At 47.3% G+C, this 21,689-nt stretch overlaps 9 protein-coding genes across 9 annotated transcripts; 5 read left to right on the top strand and 4 right to left on the bottom strand.

Annotated features, from left to right (window-relative positions):
• Positions 1-78: 78 nt before the first annotated feature.
• On the top strand, positions 79-836 carry N7446_001592 (uncharacterized protein; the record flags this gene model as incomplete). Its single annotated transcript, XM_058510341.1, has 2 exons — positions 79-111; positions 189-836. 2 exons carry the CDS (start codon positions 79-81, stop codon positions 834-836), a joined length of 681 nt encoding a protein of 226 aa, XP_058375877.1.
• Positions 837-1,649: 813 nt separating this feature from the next.
• On the top strand, positions 1,650-3,531 carry N7446_001591 (CAZyme family AA7; the record flags this gene model as incomplete). Its single annotated transcript, XM_058510340.1, has 2 exons — positions 1,650-3,433; positions 3,510-3,531. 2 exons carry the CDS (start codon positions 1,650-1,652, stop codon positions 3,529-3,531), a joined length of 1,806 nt encoding a protein of 601 aa, XP_058375876.1.
• A 2,657-nt stretch (positions 3,532-6,188) lies between these two features.
• Positions 6,189-7,274, top strand: N7446_001590 (uncharacterized protein; the record flags this gene model as incomplete). Its single annotated transcript, XM_058510339.1, has 1 exon — positions 6,189-7,274. One exon carries the CDS (start codon positions 6,189-6,191, stop codon positions 7,272-7,274), a length of 1,086 nt encoding a protein of 361 aa, XP_058375875.1.
• A 936-nt stretch (positions 7,275-8,210) lies between these two features.
• Positions 8,211-9,560, bottom strand: N7446_001589 (uncharacterized protein; the record flags this gene model as incomplete). The annotated part of the gene is made up of 1 exon (XM_058510338.1): positions 8,211-9,560. One exon carries the CDS (start codon positions 9,558-9,560, stop codon positions 8,211-8,213), a length of 1,350 nt encoding a protein of 449 aa, XP_058375874.1.
• A 497-nt stretch (positions 9,561-10,057) lies between these two features.
• Positions 10,058-14,122, bottom strand: N7446_001588 (uncharacterized protein; the record flags this gene model as incomplete). The annotated part of the gene is made up of 1 exon (XM_058510337.1): positions 10,058-14,122. One exon carries the CDS (start codon positions 14,120-14,122, stop codon positions 10,058-10,060), a length of 4,065 nt encoding a protein of 1,354 aa, XP_058375873.1.
• Positions 14,123-14,469: 347 nt separating this feature from the next.
• On the top strand, positions 14,470-15,460 carry N7446_001587 (uncharacterized protein; the record flags this gene model as incomplete). The annotated part of the gene is made up of 5 exons (XM_058510336.1): positions 14,470-14,540; positions 14,590-14,726; positions 14,776-14,889; positions 14,937-15,194; positions 15,246-15,460. 5 exons carry the CDS (start codon positions 14,470-14,472, stop codon positions 15,458-15,460), a joined length of 795 nt encoding a protein of 264 aa, XP_058375872.1.
• A 769-nt stretch (positions 15,461-16,229) lies between these two features.
• On the top strand, positions 16,230-17,417 carry N7446_001586 (uncharacterized protein; the record flags this gene model as incomplete). The annotated part of the gene is made up of 1 exon (XM_058510335.1): positions 16,230-17,417. One exon carries the CDS (start codon positions 16,230-16,232, stop codon positions 17,415-17,417), a length of 1,188 nt encoding a protein of 395 aa, XP_058375871.1.
• An 870-nt stretch (positions 17,418-18,287) lies between these two features.
• On the bottom strand, positions 18,288-20,361 carry N7446_001585 (WD40 repeat domain-containing protein; the record flags this gene model as incomplete). Its single annotated transcript, XM_058510334.1, has 3 exons — positions 18,288-19,046; positions 19,093-19,316; positions 19,404-20,361. The coding sequence occupies 3 exons, from the start codon at positions 20,359-20,361 to the stop codon at positions 18,288-18,290; spliced, it is 1,941 nt and encodes a 646-aa protein (XP_058375870.1).
• A 27-nt stretch (positions 20,362-20,388) lies between these two features.
• Positions 20,389-20,783, bottom strand: N7446_001584 (uncharacterized protein; the record flags this gene model as incomplete). Its single annotated transcript, XM_058510333.1, has 2 exons — positions 20,389-20,639; positions 20,690-20,783. 2 exons carry the CDS (start codon positions 20,781-20,783, stop codon positions 20,389-20,391), a joined length of 345 nt encoding a protein of 114 aa, XP_058375869.1.
• Between the last annotated feature and the right edge of the window lie 906 nt (positions 20,784-21,689).

Raw genomic sequence — 21,689 nt, 5'->3', positions numbered from 1 at the left:
CACCTTTTCCCTTTCCCCTCCCACGGTTTCTCTCTTCTCGTTCCTGCCCAATCTGGTGACGCTATTCGATATGTCACCATGGATTTCGCGCAAGGACATCCAGGAATTGCGGTAACTGCAGAGCCATTAAGCGATGTGTGAGTATGTTCTTCCCATGTCGATGAGATCGGTACTAATAAACAGTTTAGTGCGACCAGCAGCTTCCCCAATGTGGACAATGTGTTCGGATGCGCGAATATTGCATTGGATACCGAGATGAATGGGAACTGATCTTCCGCGAGCAGACAAACCATACTATCAAGCGGTCCGAGAAAAAATCAGCGAAGGAGGTGGCCTCGACCGGGGTTGCCGAGGTTACCTACTCGCATCCACCTGCCCGTGGCTTGGGCCCAAGTCTGGACGAAATAGGCATAAACTATTTCCTCCAAAGCTTTGTCAGCGGTGGCCACTCTCCTTCACGTGAATATCTAAACTATATTCCGACTGCATACAGCGCCGATGTTGAGCATCCGATACTCGCCACTAGTATGGCGGCCGTTGGCCTCGTACGGTTGGCAAGTCAACAGCGCGACCTTGTCAGTCACGCGCGCGCCAAATATTCAGAGGCGATCCGCCATGTGAATTTTGCATTGGTATCCCCTGTTGAGGCTGTCAAGGACAGCACCTTGATGTCGGTGATCTCATTAGGGGTCTTCGAGCACGTCTCAAATTTCGAGTCGTGGGTTCGACACGTCAAGGGAGCCGCAGCATTGGTTATTGCTCGGGGCAAGTCTCAATTTTCTAGCCCGACTGCGATCCTTATGCCCACACCTGCGTGTCAGGCGGGTATATGCTGACCTGGAATCTCTACACGATCGGCAAATCTCCCGTCATAAATGATAAAACTCGGCAATGGATCATTAAGCAACTCAAGGGTATCAGCAAGAGCGCAGGTATCGCAATGGCACTGCAACTTGCCCAGGATATAGTCAAAATAGATCTGATGACCAACTGACGATCGGGTAGAGTTATGGGAATTTCCAAAGACTGAAATGGTATCGGTGTATCTATGTATGGCACAATTTCTGCCCAGAAGTAAAGATTGTTACTTGTCATTCTTTCTCAATAATCTTTTTTTTCTTTCTGAAGCTGAGTTATTTTCGCACCAGCTGTGAATTTGAATTACTAAATGTAACCTCATGGATTAGCAGCAGGCATCACTACCATTTAACTGGACATTGGAAATACCCAAATTTTCTCTTTTTTTTCTTGTCGAATCATCCACAGGGGCTAGCGCATGTATACGTATAAGTGATGCAATAGTTATCAGGTCGCAAAATCGATCATCAAAACCTCCATCGTTGTTGAGTCATGATCATGCGTTGATTGGTGCTGCATCTATATTGCCTAGATGGGACTAGCTCCACGGATCTAAAACCATCTAGTCTTTGCTATAAATGGTTTAACTAAGTTAGCTAGGCGCGGTTTATACCAGCTTTGGGGCCAAAAATGAACCGATCAACATTGGAGCCGTAAAGATCTAATAGACTATCTGAGTAACTAAAAATCACCTTTAAATTCGACACCTCGCACCTCGTGAAAGTGCCACAATTCCGTCCTTTCCTACCTAAGCACCTTAGTATAATTTCGACGCTCAAGTTTATCCAACCATGTTGCAAATCTCATGTGCTTCTATGGTGAACGCGGCATCCGCATTGGCGTTCCTGGCCCTATTCTTTCCCGCGTCAGCGACACCTTCGGGGTACAACTGTAACCCTGGGCAACATTGTTGGCCATCAAACAAGGAATGGGAGATCTTTAATAGCAGTCTATCCGGAAACCTATACCGTACAATTCCCTACGCCGCCAGCTGCTATTATAGTTCTCCATACTATGACCGTTCAACCTGTGATGTCATCGAAGGGAACTACACAACAAATCAGGCACGAACCGACGTATACGGCGCAACAACTGGACTAAATTGGGAATCATGTCTGTCTCAAACCTGTGCCTTGAACATTTATGCTCCTACTTCGTCTGTGGTTCTTTCCGATGAATGCTACCTTGGACGGCTCTCGTCATTGTATGTTGATGCCCGTGAAGCAAAACATGTTGTCATCGCCGTGAAATTCGCCCAAAAGCATAGTCTTCGAGTCACCATCAAGAACACAGGGCATGACTACTTTGGGCGCTCTACTAGTCCCAATACCCTTACAATCTGGACCCACAACATGAAAACCATGAAGTATCATGCGAACTTTACTGCGTCTAACTGCCCTGCCTCGAACGGTCAACATATCGGAGAGATAGGAGCCGGTGCTCAGGCGTTGGACGTCTATACCTACTTCCAGAGCGTCAACATGGATGTGACTGGTGGCAACGAAGGATCGGTTGGCCTGGCTGGCGGCTTTGGTCAAGGAGGTGGCCACGGTGTGTTTGGTCCTTCGTATGGTCTGATGGTGGACAACGCGGTCGAGTTTGATGTTGTCACTGCAGACGGCCAATTACGAACAATCAACCGTTGCAATGACCCTGGTCTCTTCTGGGCTATGCGAGGTGGAGGAGGAGGTTCGTTCGGCATTTTAACCAGCTACCGCTTCCAACTTCATCCAGCGGTAAAGATCAATGTGTACCAGTTCAAGGCCAACTTCACACTACATGGCAATGAAACTGCCAATTACGCTGTATTGGAACAGATTCTCACACAACACGCAACTTACCAACCCGTCTGGTCTCACATCAATATTTCAGGACATGCTTACTACTGGCCGAGCAAAGCTGAAATCTACCTTGTCCTGCCTTCGAATAATGAAACAGCTTTGAAAACTCTCACCAGTGAATTTTCTTCCTTTTTGACGAATCAAACGGGTATTTCTGTCACCACGAGCACCTACACTACCTATCCCAAATATACCAATTTTCTTCAGGTTACCAATACGATCGCTAGCCGCCTAACACCGGGCGGAATCTTCGAAGCTGTCGCAGGTCGGCTGATGCCGAACTCATTATTTGAAACCGACGCCACGATAAACGACTTAGTAGAGGCCGTCCTTCGAGGAATTCGCCTCAGCAATAAGCTGGTGCCCGATGATGCTTCTCTAACACAAGTCATAATGACTACGCCTGTGAATCACCAAAATGGCAACACGACAAGTGCTAATCCTGCCTGGCGCACGGCTCTCTGGCATGTTCTTATGACAGGTGGATGGACCAAAGAGCTTGGCGTCTCCAATGAGACAGCATTGCTCGAATCATGGTTGAATACCGTCCAGCCACTGAAAGATTTGACGCCCGGTGGAGGGTGCTACCTTAATGAAGGCCACTACTTGGAACCAGAATGGCAAGAGACATTTTTCGGATCGAATTATCCTGAACTGCTTGACATTAAGAAGAAGTACGATCCTACCCACTTCTTCGACTGTTGGAAGTGTGTTGGCTGGGAAGGACCGTCTGAGTAAGTTGAATACTTCTTTATCCGACGATCTCAAATTGCCTGAGTAAATCGGAGGCTAACCTTGAAGCCCGTACAGTGCCTACTACTGTTACAACTAGTCCAGACTTTGCTATATTTCCAGTATTTTGACGGAGTTTAAGCTTACGTCTTATAATCCTAGCGCAACTTAGCACTGTAAAGTTGCTGCTTACCCTCTCCTTCCTCCGGGTATTCTCACTCCCTCGATCAAAGGAGTCAAGCCCATAGCATATAGTCTAATCTGCCTCTTAATTAACCTTCGTACCGATCACTCAAATCTTGGCCCTAATCTTAGGAAATCTAACGTAAGCCACACCGTCTTCGGAAACCATTAAGATATACACTCGATTTGTCTATACCATCAAATATGTTTATTTCACAGCCTAAACATCTCCTCACACAATATGATCCTTAGCCACTATATAGCAAGACCAATTGCGGTTGATATAGGGACTAGTATAGGAATCATTGGCACGTTGTGTCCGACTTCCTAAGGCCTTAAAAAACTAAACCAAATATAATATCTAAGGGAGACCATATTGCTTAGAGTAGATAAAGAGTTCGGGGGAAACGAATCCGTATAATACCCCTTAGCCTTCCGTACTGCCTTCAAACGTCTTCCCATGCTCAATATTAGCGCATCTATCTTCGACTGATCTAATACGTTCCATGCTTCCACTAGGCATTTTTTTTAAAATAATGCTAGTCTACCTCCGACCTTCCTATGCTAAAATGCCCCGGAAATAATGTAAAAAGCTTCACTTTAACTAGCGCTATACCGGTTCAATCCTCGATGCATACTCCGTGAGTTTTAAACCACTCTTTCGTGTCTTTCGCTAGATGAATCCTCGCGTTATCTCACTAAAATACTAAATTAAGGGTGTAGATTGGCATCAGACCTTTTTCGAGCGTCGAAATATACGACTTCGCGGTATAACCCCTCCCCGAAGCCGAGTCTTCGTTTCTTTCTATAATAATTAGGTCTATCTGACCTCCGAGCCAAATTCTAGCCTCAACTATTTATGAAATATCTTTTTATGTGAGCCTTAGTATCCATAAGATCTTTTCGAAGGCCCTCCGAGGTCGTACGAAAGCACTATTGTGGTCTAACATTCGAAGTTCGCTGCACCGAACACTCGTCTGAGAAGATCCACGATTAGAAGCTTTCGCGTCGCCATTTTCGCGCAAATTTTAGCCGTTTCTTTGCAAGAGGAGGTTTAATTGGTGTTTTCTATTTCGATCGCTGTTTTCCAAGTCCGAATCGCTTTAAAATTCGACGTATAGTGGAGGATGACGGATGCTAAGCTATAGCAGCACTTAGCTGTTTATAGGTCTAAAACGGATGCCGACGTGCTTATAAATAGAGGTGAGAGCAAGCGCGCTCACTAATAATTACGAGACGGCCGCTTTTTTCACGATTTTCTAGCCTTTCGTCTTCTAAATAACGTTTTAGCGTATTATAAATTGTACGCCGAGAGCAGCCGAAGTCATTAGCTAATTTCATCTGCGAGATACCGCTCTTATAAGTAGATACAATAGCTGACCTTTGTATAGCAGTAAGCTGCGCCGTTTTGCTAATTTTTGCAGCAAGTTTCATTGCAATCGGAGCAACAGGGGAAGTGTAGGAAGAAAAGTAAAACGGTGGGTTGGTTGCCGGGTCAAATTGTAGTGGCACTGGGAAAGAACATTTGACTAGTATCTGTAGATAACATATTACGAAGAGGAGAAGTGAAGGACCGTTAATATCTAAATACATTAAAGGGGTGACTATATAAATCATACAACTTATACAAACCACAAAAATCATATAAACTATACAGAGTATTTAACCTATTTAAGCCATAACGAGAAGATTCTTCGTACACGGAGCGTGATACTTCTTAGTGTACGTATATATATTTATAATCAAACACGCGACTTGACCAGCCCTATCACTAAATTCTCAACGATGCTGTTTTTCTTTATCCTAAATGCGGCAGGCTCTACGCAGGGTCCGCTAAGGTTATTATATTTCTTGTGGGTTGGAGAGCCGTAATGCATATTGGTTTTGGTCCATAATACATACATTGCGTTTAGATTGTTGGGTGTGTTCTCGTTATGTTTCCTCTACATTTCAACAGGATAGCCTTATTCTTTCCAGTCATCAATCTGAGTATTTTATAGCCGATATACATCTCTCTCACTGTATCCCAGCGCCCCACCAAAAGCCACCAACTATATGGGATTGGGCCATCCTTCCGTCTATTTTGTATCATACCAGAAACAATCCAGGCCACGTGGTGTGACATCCAGTCAGAATCTAAGTAAAGTTAAAGAGACGTTAAATGTACTAGATGATGATTTTTATTTGAGGGGCGATGGTATATAGTACGTCTCGACACTGGTGCGACCACCTACACTTATCCCAGACCCTAATGCCAAGTCACTCTGTCTATATTAGGGGAGGCTCGGAATATTGATATTCATTACCAGTATCGATACACCAATTACTTTAATAACGTACAACTAGTACGAATTAGTAATCAGGGTTCGGGAAACAATTGGTTTGTCCGTATGACGTTCTTCCTCTGAGCTTCATCTTCCTCTCGTTGTTCCCTTTCTTTCTTCTTACTCTCTCCATGAGTTCTCTCTTCATCGATACAGCGCTAGCGAATGTATCGTAGCTCTGGCATTTATCAGGCCGCCTTCGGCTCGACCTAACATATCTCATTCTCAAAGTGATAACACACCTGTTCCCATGCATCTCGACCACAAAATCCCATGGAATACCGCTTCCTCCCACTTCGTTCTCGTCAAGTTGAACCCTCACTATACCCCCCGTCGCACCAACCTCTTCCCCCGGAATTCAGCCTCCCAAGCCAATGACTTGAACCACTTCGCACGCGTTCTCGTCAACACAATCCGGGAGTTTTCCACCACCGAACGGGCAAAGTATGCTGTAGATATGCATGCGACTCTGGCCGAACAAGAAAAGCTTTTTTCAGACGAGCTACTTACGTACCCAGAGCGCAAATTTGGCCTTGGACAGCACAGAAAAAACTCTGCACAACATAATCCTCTCTCAGCGGAGTACCAGCGCCTCGACTACTGGGTTAACCGGGCGGAGGTGCCTCATCCGGCACATTGGCGGGGTTACACGAATAGAGATGGGGATCTGGCGGATGCAGTAAAGATGCTGATAATAATCGCAGCGTTAGCAAGTGAGGATGGGCCGCCTGATGACGCTAGTAAACTTGAAAGAGAAGCAATGTCTGCCCTCATTCGCCTATCTCAACATCCGAAAATCCCACTACCCCACTTAAATTCGCTGTCGTGGGGCCACAGCTTTGGTGTTGAGCTTCTGGCCGTCTTTGCTCTCAAAGTCTATTTCCTAATTAATATCGTGGATGCGGTCTTGGCTCGCCAGCGATATACGAAAGCCGGCGGAACAAAGGATGCAACGGTGTCACTGCTTGAATTGAACAGCTTCGGTTCCTTTGCACGGAGCGCCCTTCCTGACGACGATTACGCAGCCCAAAATATTCCACATCGGGCTTTTTGGCATACACTCGGTGTGAACGAGGCTTGGGCAGCCCGGAACGCCCATACCGACCGGTTTCTCCAGCACGCATCTGCCTCTACGCTTACCCAGGACCAGGGTGTAACAGATCCGCTAGCGCATCGGGAAGGTGTTACAGCGGAGGTGAGAACAGGACTGAAAGAGTACTTGAAAATGTGCTTTGGGCTTATGTATAGGTATGATTTATTGCTAAGAGTGCGGTATGGGGAGAAAAATGCGGACCAGTGGTGGGAAGAGGAGGTTCTTGGATTATGGGGGCCGTGAAGGCTCTGGGGGCAGGGTGAAGGCTTGAAAATTTGGAGGTAAAATGGACAATGAATTAGAATGAGTCTAGTCTCTTTGGGTCTTGAGTATATACTGGCAGTATCTGGTAGCGTTGGCCCCGATGAAATTTAGATACTTGGACGGGAGTCACGCCGAGAGATGACCAACCAGTCCGCCTATATCCCACCCGTTTATCACATCCGGATTTATCAATAAAACTAGCTGATACGAACGAAACTCGGATAGTTTATGCTGATAAAAATGTCGCAGTTGCGGGTTCAGTTCTTTTGCTTTCTGCTAGGCTTTCTTTTTTGTCCAGTCAATTCGGGAAAGAGCACGTTTGACTCTAGATGATGGTAATATGTTAAACTCATCCTATAGAAAGATAGCTATCTCTTCGACATATAGGCCGGGCTTTTCAGCAAGATGGCCATAAAGGGCGTCTAGCATCACAGGAGTGATGTTTGGTGGTCGGTCGGCAGGGACTCGCGGGGACCTGGGAGAGTATTCGAAATCTATGTAGATATGGAGAGATATTTCGGCAGCACATACGGCCATATGGCGTCGAAACAGAGCTTTCCGGAAAAGGGATTTCCTAGCACTCAATCACATGGGTAGACGATGAAGATAGACCGCAGACTACCACTCCACGCACTCCACATGATATGCTTTTAGAAGTAGGTAGAATGGACTTGATGGAGAATCTGAGGTAGGAGAGAGCTTCTATGAGAATATCCTCTCCACAACTCTCATTCGTTGGCTTTTCTACATGTTTTTTTCTCGTTGAATATAGTCACTTAGTATTAGAGGCGACGGTGTACGGGTAGGCTACTAACCCTCTTTCTATTTTGCGGTTATACAACACCTAGTTAAAATTATCGCGTCCTCTTTATTATATAAGGTTCTTGTTGTGCAAACAAGAGCCATTTAATCAATCTAGTTAGATCCTTTGTGTTGCTCTGGGTCTTTCCACGGGAGAACAACCTCATCCAAGATCTCAGGATTATTCTGAAAACCACTACTCTTGATTGTCTCCTGCACGAATGACAAATCATGCTCGACAACAGTACCAGGGGTTCCTGGCTGCGGCTTAGACCCGTCAAAAACCCTTGCTAGAAATCGCATGAATGCAGATAGCACTGGAATCATGGCGTGATCAGTCTTATCCGCGGTGTTTTTGAGTGCACTGATCAGGAGTCCTGGGGCGTAGTACGGAATGATCGCAACTCCATCGTCTGTGCCATCCACATTGAGTCCGCTCACTAAATCCTGCTTGATTGATGGTGACAGCTGGCTGAACGCCCGCTTGAATTGTTCGGCCTGTTCTTTGGTGGTAACACGCCCCATGCAAAGCAGCCGAAGGAGCGCTCGCACCTCATCCGCTAGTGATGGGAGACTAAAGCCTTGCCGATTAAGGTCTTTCGCTCTCGTTTCAAGGATGCGATCGTAGCATGCGCGCGGAGAGAGTATCCGGCCATTGGCAAAATCATCTAAAGCTTCCATTGCCACGATATACCCTTGAAACACCGGTTCGGTCATCACAATGCAACCGCGAGTATCTGCGTGACCTCCTGCGCCAGCAACATCAAGGAAGGTCACCATGGCTCGCAGACTAAATCCTCGTCCTTGACCGAGGTGCTGTAGGATACTTAGGCTGGCAGGAGGACACTCGCCCTGTACAACCTGAGAGATATTCAGCGTTGATCCAATCTGAAGGCAGCAGAGAATATCATTCTGTAGACTGGTTGGGACCATCTTGAGCGCAGGAACAAGGCTCATTTGGGCTGCCTCGAACACCAGTTGTGAGTGGTCTGCACCGGCTGAGTCACCGGTTTGTTGTTTCATTTCCTCAGCGAGATGGGCATCCTTCCCTATGTCATCAACCACCATAGCAATCAACAGCGTATGGAGGTCGTCCGCCGTGGGCAGGCGATGGATATAGAAGTCTCGCAGCTGACAAAACGAGCTCTGTGTGAGTTTGAAGTCGTCTTTTTGGCCAGCGGTGAAGGTCAAATAGTCGTCTGAGAGGAGCCATTTGACCGCTAGCATACTGACAAGTGTACGGTTAACTTCCGCAAAGTTCTCTCCATAGAGGACCGTCGAGGGTGTTTCATTTTCACCCTCCCCCAAACGACCCTTCGGAGTCTCTGTGGTAGTCTCCACAGTAGGACTTGCATTCTTCAGGTGTGACAGCTCTGATGGAAAAGCCGCCCCAAACAAACCGGTCGCATCGATGTCTGACATCCGACCAAAGTCGTCCAGCCCGATGTCCAGCAGCGAAGCCATGTTGTAATATTTGCACGCAGAATAGACTGAACTATTGTATTGGAACCAGAGGGTATGAGAGACAAAAGAATAAAAAAGTGGTTGGAAAGTGGGAAGGAGGGGAACAGTCAGGAACAGCCTCACAGTGGCGTTAAGTACCCGTGTTTGTGGGTCACGATCTTCATCAGATCTAATGAAATCTACCGATGCTTTTCAGCTGATATGTGACCATACGGGCTAGCTGAGGGTTTTCAGCCGTAACCAAGTGAGCTTTGCATGTGAAAATGTGAGCTTGGTTGAGAGAATAAACCTAGCCCTAATTGTCATCCCTGAACGGAGGTGACGTGTGGTTTTTACGGTTTATCTACGGTTCTTACAAGGTCCTTATCAAGGTTCAGGTAGATACTGAAGTCCTAGTGGAATGAAAAACTAATCCACTACTAAGCCGAATTACAAGAAATGACTCTTTATATACCCTTTATCTACTCTTTGTAGTAAGTGGCTTCTCCCAGCGGCAATCAGAACATATGCACCTCGCGCCCGGCGTGAAACATGGACGGTAACAGCTTTCGGTTACGATCGAGATCCTTCACAGGCGTCCGTAACGGCACCGGGATGAGCTTCAAAGCGCACTTATCGATGCGCGAGTCAAGATAATCGGCCCAGGCCTCAGAACCGAGGCCGGTCACCACCATTCCTGTCGCTTTGCCCACGTTGGCAACCTTGTCCCACGAAACATTTTGCGCTACTTCCATTGCAAGCTCGAGAGGAGACTTCTCAGTATCTTTTGTGTCGCTTTTCCATGAATGCAGCAATTTCTGCACCTCGTCACTGGCGGAAGTCATCTGCTTCTTCCCGTAGAGAGCGATTTCAAGTGTATCGCAAGTGCGTGCTTTCTTCTCAGCAGTGAAGTGGTGCCAGTATTCCGTCAGACCTTGTTCAGGAGCGGCGTCTTCGAAGCTAAAAGCATCTGTGGGAATTCGCCGCCCATAGAAATCGTTTCCAGCCCCCAGTTCGAGGCGGCACAGGAACCACTTTGCCCCGGGAACACCTGTGAATCTGGACAGAACCCATTCACCGGCAATGCTGTGGAGATCAGGTCTCTGCACAAACGAAATCATGCGGGAGACCTTCTTCTGCTCGTGGCTCTTTTCCGGGTTGACTTGGCTCAAGAAACTATCTTTGCTTGACGGAGATTTGGAATTGCCCCTAGATTTAGCCTCTTGTTGAGCGCCTTGCTGGGAGTTTTGATGAGAGACTTTCTGCGCATCTTCGTTGGTTGCTGCAGTGTCCTTGTTGTCGGAGTCCTCGTTGTTCTTCTTCTTGGAGGCTTCAAAATTACGCTTGATGACATCCACCAGATCAAGCTGCTGCTCGAGCATGTCCCGCTCACACGAGAAAGCAACCAGAGTGACGGCGAATCCAGTGCTGATGGTACACCAACCATCAATATACTGGCCGCTGACAGCGTTTCGGATTCGGGAACGTAGTGTCTTGGGCTCAACCATATCGACAATGATTCGTTGGATATCAAAGATGCCTCGGATACCGGCAGTGCTCACTGTGACTGGGTTGGGACAAACCATTCTTCTGTTTTGGGATTGCGACTTCGCCCTGAGACTGGTTGTATTGTTCGTATCGTCGTTTGAGTTGTCCTTCTCTCGTGCCTCAGATGCGTGGTTGTATTTTGTTTTGGATGTCGTGTAGTAAGCCAGGACATCAAGAACATGCTGGATGTATGTGTCCAAAGGCTCGGTATGGTGCCCAAAGCCGGGGCACGGATCCTCTGTTTCTGGCGTAGGGAATTCTTTTTGCGTGGAAACCTCGTTTGGTGCATCTGTCTCGGTTGCCTGCGTACTCGGCCATTTTCTCCCAAATGGCAACTTGGGCACTTCGAGTGACTTGACGGACTTGGGCAATGGATTAATACGCCCCAAGCCAAATCTTCCTGGTTTTTCACTTGGTGTCTTTTCCTTGCTGTCCATTTTCTTCTCGGCGCTCTTCACTTCGTCTTTCGTCTTGATCTCTACCTGTTCATCCACAAGGGACGTAACGACCTTCCTCAAATTTCCGATACAGGGCTTGAGGGTATCAAAATTGGCAAGCCTGATTTTCCTAACTAGGAAAACCAGATCGCCAAACACCGGATGACAGTCCGGAATTTCCTTTGTGGCTTTCAGAATTTCGGTTAAGCATAAGTTCACATTCGTGGCAATTTCACTTTGCCGCACCCGCTGGTCCCTAAAGAGCTTGAGAATCTGCTGGTTGGTCTCCGCCTGCGATTTAAGCTTTGGATTGCTCACAGGATTCACAAACGCATCAATGGTCGCAGGATACAGCGATCGTCCGTGAAGGGGACTACCGTGGTGTTTCCCGGTCCAGTTGAATACCGAAACATCGTTATATGAAATTACCACTTCATCTAACAGCCGGGCCAGGGCTTTAGGCAATCCTTCTGCCGGGAAAGCTGGAAATCGCACACCGAGGATACCCATCAAAGAGTACGCCTGGTCAGTTGGGACCGTGGTCTGTCGTGACGAAGCGGTGACCAGAGAGGTACTTGCAGAGGAATCCAAGAGTCCGTCCCCAGTGATCCAGTTTGTCAAGTTCTCAACTTTGCTGAATTTTGAAATAGCCTTCCGATCCGCGATAATAGCCTCATCCGTCAGATCAACCAGACTAGCCAACATATGATTGAAGACGGCGATCCTTTCATTCAGATGACCTTCCTGGTCCATAAGATTTGATAAACAGGACCCATCGAAGTTTTTCTTATTCTCAACCAAGCCCTTTAGCAAACTGGGTAACTTGGTACTAGCAGTAAGTACCGCCTTGCCGATCTGGGCTTCAGCCATTTTCTCTTTCAAGTGTTTCGGCGGCGAAAATTCCAAGATATGAAGCATAAGGGAGAGTTTTCGTTCCCGAGGCATCTCCTTTTGAATAACCTCGGGGTCCAGCAACTCCTCAAGTTTTGCCATTTGCTCAGCGGGGATAGTTCTGAAATTCTGGACAAATGGGTGACGCCGATAGCGTTGAATGAAGGGACGGAGGTGGTAGAAGGGGCCAATGTGCTCGATGGGTCTGACCAAATTCTTCCAATGCGAATTGACATAGTAGGTGACCTTGCTCAGCACCAGCTCTTGCAATGTCCATCCTCGCGTTGCCCATTCCACCTGGTTATTAGCTTTGTCGGTCTCATCAGCCCCATCAAAGCCAATTCTCTCAAACTCCTCCATGTTGACTTCTATGGGCTCATAGGAAGCGACCTTCCAATGCTTCCATTCTTCAATCCATGAAGACTCCGAGCGGGGAGTGTCTAGGTGCACCAGACAGAAGTCGGCATTGGCATACCAGTCACCCATCAAAGCCAAAGACTCAGTCAACTCATAACTGTCAGCCTTGTTAATACAGCAAGTATCAAGCCACACGTATCTTTTTCCGCCTTTTGGGAAGTGCGTATCGAACAGCTTCTTCGCCTGGGTGATTGAGTGATCGATCTTGCGTGAGGACCGGATGTGTTGTAAGGAAACCAACAATTTCTCGATTCCGTAGCACAATTCACGATTATCGTCAAAAAACTTGATTGTGTCTTCCGCTTCATTTCTGGCTGTTGAAGCGGCCTGGAACTTCTCTTCCGCCTGTTTGTGCTGGATACATGCTCCTTCTTTCAGACGGTTAATTGCTAAGTGAACTTCCGTCTTTTCTGCTTCCTTCCTCTCTGCCCCCTTATCTTCGTCCTCTTTCTGTTCCTTCTCGGTCTTTTCTGCCTCCTCCTTTCCCGCAACAGCCTCAGAAACGAAAACCTTGGCTTGGGCACGATTGAGCTTTTTCCATAGATCTTCATAATAGTCTGCCTCGCGCTCGGCACTTGAAAGGTTTCCTGTGGCATCATGAAGCGCTTTTTGTGATCTCCCGAGATCATACTCGGCGCCATTGGCGTCGATAAACCATTGGAGAAGCGTTGCGATATCCGCAGGTCTTCGTCCATCTTTTCTGGCTTTGACGTAGGGGAGTGCGGCTTCAAGGCTTTCCTCCAACTGTTTGATATCAGATCTGCACCTTTCAATCACGTTGCTTAGGTCGTTCGAGTTTGACTTCGCCTCCTCGGGTTGCAAACCCTCAACCTGTGCGCCTTGGTCGCCGGCCTGAGAGTTTTTCTTAGGATCGAATGTTCTGGCATTGGCGAAGTATCCGTAGCCAATTTCAGACCCTTTCCAGCTGTGGGAAACGATACAGTACTGGTCATGCAGACCAAGGTTAAATGTGCTGACCATGTTTCTGGTCTCGACGTCGAACATGCGGAAAGGCATCTTCAAGTCTTGGTCCACCATGGCCAACCAGTCATCGGGGACACGATGATCATCGGGTGAAGTAGCGTCTTCATCATCAACAAAGATTGGCTTGATGCTGGGAGTGAGGAAGTGCTTTAGAATGTGGCGCAGCTTGTGGTTCTGGGTTTCGTCCAATGTGACTTCTTTCAGTCGCTGCATGCGATCGCCGGAGTATGTGGCAATATCTATGACCTCTTTCACCACTGGGTTGGCAGCAAACTTGTCTAGAACGGTGGACTTGATGGCATTCATTTTGAGAGTCCTGGGACAAGAGGAATGGAGGACTGGATGTGAGAAGACACTTTAGGGGACACCCCTCAACGTTGTATACGTAGCTGAGCCGACTAAAGCGGGTGCACGGCGCATTTCAGCTGACGGTGATGTAGCACTACTGTATGCATGACCCATCACTACGCAGCCATTAGCTCCGCTGAGACCCATCTAGCGCCCGATAACTTGGGTCAAAAACGCTGTACCTTCAGCTGCATGGCGAACCCCTTCGGAATTGCCACCAGTCTCATATGCCTGCGGAAATTCAACATCTGACTTATTACCATCTTAGACCCCCATATTCACTCTCAATACCTTATTGATTTACAATGGCTTCGTATCATCGAGTGCTGGAGACCTTTGGCAGATCCGTTCATGACAATACTCTGGAATGCGACACGTACGTGTAACTTCCAATTCTTTTCAGAAATTGCCTGCTAACAGCCCAGTGACGTTCACCCATGGGAAATCTCCATAGATGGAGAGCAATGGGCTGGCAAGATCCGACTGATCGGGTTTGTGGACGTATTCTTTCTATTCTCATACTCAGCCAATGCGCGGTTTGAGCATGGAATCATTGTCTACAGTCCGTTTTCCCATACACGCTTTATGGATTGAAGCTAATATCCGTGTAGAGGATAAATTGGATATCGAGGAACTGGAAAAGCATATGCCCAAGAAGACGGGCAGGCCTGAGCACAGATCCAACCCCCAGCCGAGCTCCGGCAAACAGGGCGATACAGAACCAAGTGAGTGTACAAACGCCATTGCAGATACATGTGCTCATAAACAGCAGGTCTGGAAGATATGTACCATGACCCGGATCAGCCAAACGAAGAAGCAAATACCACCAACGGACAAGGTAGCCAACCAGAGGGGCCGACTAAAGACACTGGCAAAACAGATGACCCCGCGGTGGCTGAATTCCGCAAAACCAGCGTCTTTTCAACGCGAAGTCTGGGCCACCCGGTTGGACTGCGGGTTTCGTATCCCAAATCCTCGATTCGCTTCTACAAGGTGGAGATCACCAAGCCTTGCAGTTGGGCACAGAGTAGTTAAGGCACCCATAACACTCAGACCCAAGACAAAATTCTGACCATGACAGAGCGCATTATGCGAGGATTGAAGCCCCACAGTATCTATGACCTGATGAGCGATGTTATACGCTGCGGCATTATCACACAGGGGCAGCTGGTGGGCCATGTCTTGGGGATTCTCCTCGCAGGTACCCGTCTAGATGATATGACGAAGAAGTATGTCGACGGCTTGACTTCTGGTAATGATGCTGGGCGGCAGGCATTGTCGAACGAGAAGATCTAGTTCGCCTAGTTCGGAATAGAGCGAATTCTTGGCCGTGTCAGTGGGTCTGCGGAGGTACACTATATCTGTATCTACAGCTCAAGATAGTTATGATTAGCGGGTTTGCGAGAGATGTGGAGCAGATGCGCGATCTTCGGTTCTTCGTTTTCTGTCATCTACGGTGATCTGTGAATAATTTCGATGCTTATCCCTTCCCAGCCACCTTTAATTCATCCCAGTATATCGATACTCCACCCTCCGATCGTGCCATGCACGAAGTGTAGTGCACTATCCCCTACCTCCATTCCCGAGGGTTTGGGCCTATGAGTCTTCACTTTTCAGCTGCCCCACGACTCATCCCAAGCAGAAATGGACACTCCGTGCAGAATAATATGCACACACCCATTCTGTTTTATCATCGCTGAGTCGGGACCAATCAGGGGAATTCTTACTAGCATGCATGTATGCAGGCTATCGCTACCCATATAGTCAAATTCCGAAGTTGCTTTTTAAACCCCCGGTCAACGTGGCTGGCTGAAGGTCGCTCGTCGCCTTTTTTCAGCCTATCTTTCCTTTCAGTGCCCACTTTGCCCTCAATTCCGTTCCGCTGATCATCCCTTATATCTAAGTGGGTCACTGCATGTAGAAACCCCTAAGGCCGTCTGGCCTACAGCACTAGTAGTGCCGTGCAGTAATACTGGTGTCTTCATCGATACTTATTGATCTTCTTTTTGCGGTTGTAAACTCTTCCCTTTCATTCCTCGGAAATCTCTCACAAAGGACAAACAAGATGGGCTGGTTTCCGCTCGCAGTCAACACTGACAAACCCACTTGGAGTTTCGATATCGTCGGCTTGCTCGCGGTGGTCGGAGGGTCCTCAATCGAAAAACATGCGCAGGCTATCACAGCATCGCCCTTTGGAGGCTTTCCCCGTCTGCTCCCCGCCCCTGAGACAATGCTGGACACCGACCGACCAGCTCGACTGCCTGCCGTCAAGGATGTGACTGTTTTGGGTGTTCATTCCGGCAATCATTTTACCGAGCTCAACTTTTTCGCGGAAGTGATCCATCGCATTGATTCACTTGAACCCTTCGAGTTCCAGTCCTTCAAGATCAGCCACAAGAAAGAAGCTATTCAGCGAGATAATCTCCAGAAGGAAGCTGAGTCGAGAGCCGCAATAGATGTTGAAAAGGGGAGCGAGAAGGATAGCAAGAAGCCAAAGATCCCATCCAAGGCCAGCATTCCGCTGCATAAATTTTGCCCACTGAATATTGTGACGCTGGGCTCGATCCTGATCACAATCGCGTTATTTGTTTGGGCTGGCGTCAACCACGACGCCGTTGCTTTGATCGGCCTGGCAACCATGTCGCTATCCACCAGCACTGCTTGTCTGTCCTCACAGTGGCGGCCGAGACTCACGATCCGCACGTCGAACGCTTCTGTCATCCCTTCAGGAGATGTTATTATCCGCACGCGGTCAGGGGCATTCGTGTTTGTCGAGTGTGACGAGAATGTCTCGCGAGAGCTTTACGGTGGTACCGAGGTCTGCGACTATGTCTTTAAGGGAGTGGTGTATCAAATTCTTCTCGGAACCAGTACGATTCTTTTGATGGCCTCAATCATTTTTTTCAGTAACAGCGGCTGGAAAATGCAGATCGCCGTCGGGCTCGCATATGTTATCCTCAACATCGCATACTGGGCCATGGCGCTTCTGACTGAACCGCATCATACCTGGAATATGAAGGAACGATATTATATCAAGAGGACCAACGAAAAAACGATCAGAGGAAATTTCACTGTCGTTATGTGGGATACAATTCAGGCAACAAAAGAGATCGACTGGATCAAGAAGGCCAAAGTAGCGCCGGCAACGAAGAACTGGGACGGGTGGTTGCGAGACGCGAAGAAGAACTGTGATAATCCGCGTTGGGATGCTGAGGGCAAGCGTAATGAGTGGATGGCGAGGAAGGACCTGTGAGAGGTCCATAAAAATGAGTGACGCTGAACAAACTCAGACTGTCACATTTATCATATGTCTAATGTTTCATGGAGAACTATACGGATTCCAAAAAGGCATAATCTGCATTACTTTGGGTCTTTCTATCAACGCGTCTGGGAATAGGAGAGCTCGGAATACATGTACAGTCGGATGGTCTTATGGCTAGAATTTCTCTGCTAGCTCGCATACAGAGAAGTGCAAAAGCAGCTTCACCAATTCGCACTCTTTCATTATTTCTGGCCCCCACTGCCAAGTCGCTAGCCCAGAAATTGAGTGCAGATCAGTGGGCTCTGGCGCCCAACATGCCAGCATAAAGGCCTGGCGGGCATCTGCATCAGTAAACCCTGAAAGTATGATGTCCTAATGAAGCGGGAGTATACCGGAAGTGCAAAATCAGATTCACCATCTTCTCCATCTTCTATTCGCGAATTAGTCCTGGCCCCCACGGCTAAGATGCCAGCCTAAAAACTAAGTGCATTTCAGTTGACCATATGATGCTTCCACCCACTGTTTCTTGCGACATTAATACTCAGAATCGAGAGACAATATACAAGCAAGGAGATTCAGTGAGCATTCTGGCAAATGAGCTTGTAAGCTACCTCTGCAATGGGCGTAGAATGACTTGATATTTATCGTTAAAAGCTCTTGTCAAATTGGCCATCACATAGGTCGATTGCAATGCGACTGGACACTGTACCTGGATATCTACACAAATATAAGGTGTCTTGGTTCAATATTTCTGGTTGCAACGTCCGCTGAACATAAACTAAATCGAGAATTTCCCAGCCCATTTTGAAAGAGACACAAAAAGGTATATCAGAGAAAGACAGGAACTTCCGAGGCCAATAGTTACATGGAAATCGTGATAAAAGAAACGCTCCCCGATGAATTCCCAAGGACAAGAATGCCATCTCTCACTGCCCAGCAGTTAGGCCGATACGTAGGAGGAAGCCATAGCAACTTTTTACCTCGGAAATAGACCCAATGAAAACTTTGTACAAACAATCCAGCATCAATTAGTGATGCCTGGGAGCTATACTTATACCATTGCTGGATGTTAACAGGTCCCAAAGTTGTCTCCAGATATGGACCAATTGTAGAAAAGGCGAGTTCATAAGGTCTGCCTTGAACAGCCAGAGTCACTTGCAGCGAACCAGTGGCGGTATCCCAGAGTTTAACAGTCTTGTCACCAGAGCCTGAAGCCAGCAGTTGGCCAGCTGGTGAGAAAGCCAGAGAAGATACCGCAGATGAATGGTCTTTGAGTGTCTGCTGCAGGTCGCCTGTGGTGGGATCCCAGAGCTTGACGGTCATATCACCAGATCCCGAGGCTAGCAGTCGGCCATCCGGTGAGAAGGCCACAGAGTTAATGCCACCTGAATGGCCCTCGAGGGCCTGTAACTCTGTGCTCCAGGTTTCGGCAACATCTGGAAACAATATCCAATTGGGGAGCTCTTCTTCGAATAACTTTCGAATTATCGACCTCCTTGGTGTAAATCCAAGTCCTGAGCAGTAAAGTTGGAGAGGCGCTTCATCGGCTATTTTGCGGTTTTTAAGAATAAAGCGCTTCGCATCATGCAGGAAGCCGGAAATTGTGGAATGGTTATTATCCTATATCCATTAGTTCAAACCACATATAAATATCCAAAGGACTCACTGGTAGAACCGCCTGCAGAGCACTAATAATCCCTACTACTTCTGATATAAGACCTTGTAGACTCATAGCTTCCACCCAGTGCAGGAAATGCCTCTGCAAAAACAAGAGAGCATCATGCATCACACCATTTAAGTCTGCGAATTGCACCAGATGACGAGCCCAATATTGACAGGCATATTGTAATTCCGGAGGGATACAGCGATCGATAGTTTGCCAATCGATCTCTGCACGTTGGGTTCAATAACTTGGCAGCTCACATATATTTCTTCCTAGATTTTGGCACACAAGCAGGCATTGTATAGCTAGCTTACGGTGCATTTCTTCCCCATCCACCCCAAAGGGAGTCTTTTCGCGGGTTTCCGGATCAAGAAGAAAGTCCCGAAATGATAGATGAAAGAGCCGAACCGGGAAAGTCTCATTATCTGGTACACTAAAAACTGAGTGCAGTAGATTCAGTCTCAGATAGATAAGCCTTTTTGGGATGCCTAGAAGTCTTGAAAGTGAGATAACTGAGAGTGGGTTCTCTAGTATCACTATTGGACCCACTACTTGGTGAAATTCTTGAACCAGTCGCGCTTTTTGTTTCTCACTTTGTCGGTTAAGTAGGCGATTAAGCACGGGAAGGTATGTTCCGTCTAATTTAGATTCGTCGTTTTGACGTTCGAGGATCGCAGCGAGACTATCCATAGGATCCCAAAGAGGGTCCTCGAGGATACGGCAAATAGTAGCAGCAAAAACAAACAGTGGAACAGACAATTTTACTAGATTGTGGAGATCTGTAGCTCCAGGCCAGTCGAGAGGTAGGGGAGGTTCTCGCTCTTGCCTAATATCAGAAAGTCGGTCTTTCAAGAATATTAGTAAATCATGCTCAATAACTTCCTCGGGGATTTCATGGAGAGCCAAGTCTTTATGATCACGGTTTGCAATCTTTTTGAATCCTAGGCGGATTGGTAATTCAGGCCTGCTAGTCAAGAAAACTCGCAGACGTACAGAATTTAGCTTCTGTAGCTGTGGTAGAAGTTGGAGTATAAGTCGCATGTCATCGTCCACGTCACATTCGTCCAGTGCGTCAATCACGATGACCATATTTAGGATTGGGATAGCTGATAAATTCAAGTCCAGCAGTGGTTGAAGGAGTAAAATATCAAATTGTTCTCTCATTCCTTTAGTTCCAACGTCATAGTTGTTACGGATTGCGTTTTGGACACCAGGGGTCAGTTGGGGAATACGCTTCGCCAATTGTCTTATGATCGTCGGAAAAAGCTTCATCGCATTTCCTCTATCCCCCTCGCCCCTCTAAAAGAAGAAGCTTGCTCCAAGGATCTTCTCTTGTTTGAAGCGTTTTGCCACAGTGCGAGAAATTGTCGATTTCCCTGTCCCAGCCATCCCATTTAACCAGAAAATATACTTCCCGTGCTGTGAAACAGCCCATTCTGCGATCTCGTTGAGAAGCTCGGTCCTAGTGCCTGGGAGACATTCATCTTCATGCCGATCCGTGTAAGAGTCAAACGCGGCCCCATTCGCAATCGGTAGCTTATCCAGAGGGTCTTCATTTGGTCAATCAAGTTCCTCTGACTTTGTACCTTTCACAATTTACCTGTATGAAGATTGAACTGAGCATTTATTGTGCCATTATTAATGCCTGTTTGCATTCCAGAATTGGGATTCTGAAAAGATATTGTGGAATTCATTGTCCTAATGGTAGCATAGCACAAGGAGTTTTAGAAGTCGGGAAGAAAACGCCTGCAGGGTATGCGGAGGGGCTATGCGTCGCTTAAGTGAAAGCGTGTCAGCCCGTAACCGTCATGTGATATTCCATTCGCTATTTGTCAACGAAGATGAATGACCTCAAAAGTACGCGCTAGCGCCGAGCTCAGTATTTTTCTAGAGATATATACATTCACTTCTGCAATCGCTAGACGCATTATATCGGTAGTGTGTCAGTTCCAAAATTTGAAGGGAATGGGGGTCTCGGGAAAAGTGTGGGATCTATTATCAACTGTCGGCTCGTTTTTCGGCCCGAGGGGGATCAATTTGCTAATTGTTCATTGAAGATAACGTTATAAGTTATGTTAGATTTGGTGGAGAAATGGAGAAACGCCCCACTGCAGCCAAGGCATCCGTTCAGCTGACGTTGCCAAGATTTGAGTATATTGCCGATCTTAGTCTCGAATATCACACAGTGCTGATGGATTATCGTTTCATGTACGGAGTACGGTACACTGTAAGACCTTCTAGTAATAGAGGAGTGCAAAGTGCTTGGGTATCTCTTCTCTTTAGCATTAGGATTATGGAGCCTCGGTGATTTTCGGTGCATTCGCGCCCCTTATAGAGAGACTGGAGATGCCATATCCTGCTAGTCTTACAACCACTGCAATTAGAAAGCCAGCCATCCCATGGGGATTGTTACCTCCTGGGAAGGAGTCAGACGGGGTTGAATTAGGAGGCTGATTGGCGTTTCGTCTTGTATGGTTACTGAATTGCGCACGGCCGGAAGTATACCTAACTGTCTGCGCCCACCGCGATCGTTGGATCATAATGTTCTTTAACCCGCGCATTATGTGAAGTAGCCTGCTGCTGGATCCAAATGTATCATT

This window comes from Penicillium canescens (assembly GCF_028828765.1).
Source record: "Penicillium canescens strain IBT 15451 chromosome Unknown utg000002l_segment0_segment0, whole genome shotgun sequence".
Classification (NCBI taxonomy): domain Eukaryota; kingdom Fungi; phylum Ascomycota; class Eurotiomycetes; order Eurotiales; family Aspergillaceae; genus Penicillium; species Penicillium canescens.
The sequence above is the reverse complement of the archived record's forward strand: the minus strand, read 5'-3'. Positions and strand labels throughout refer to the sequence as shown.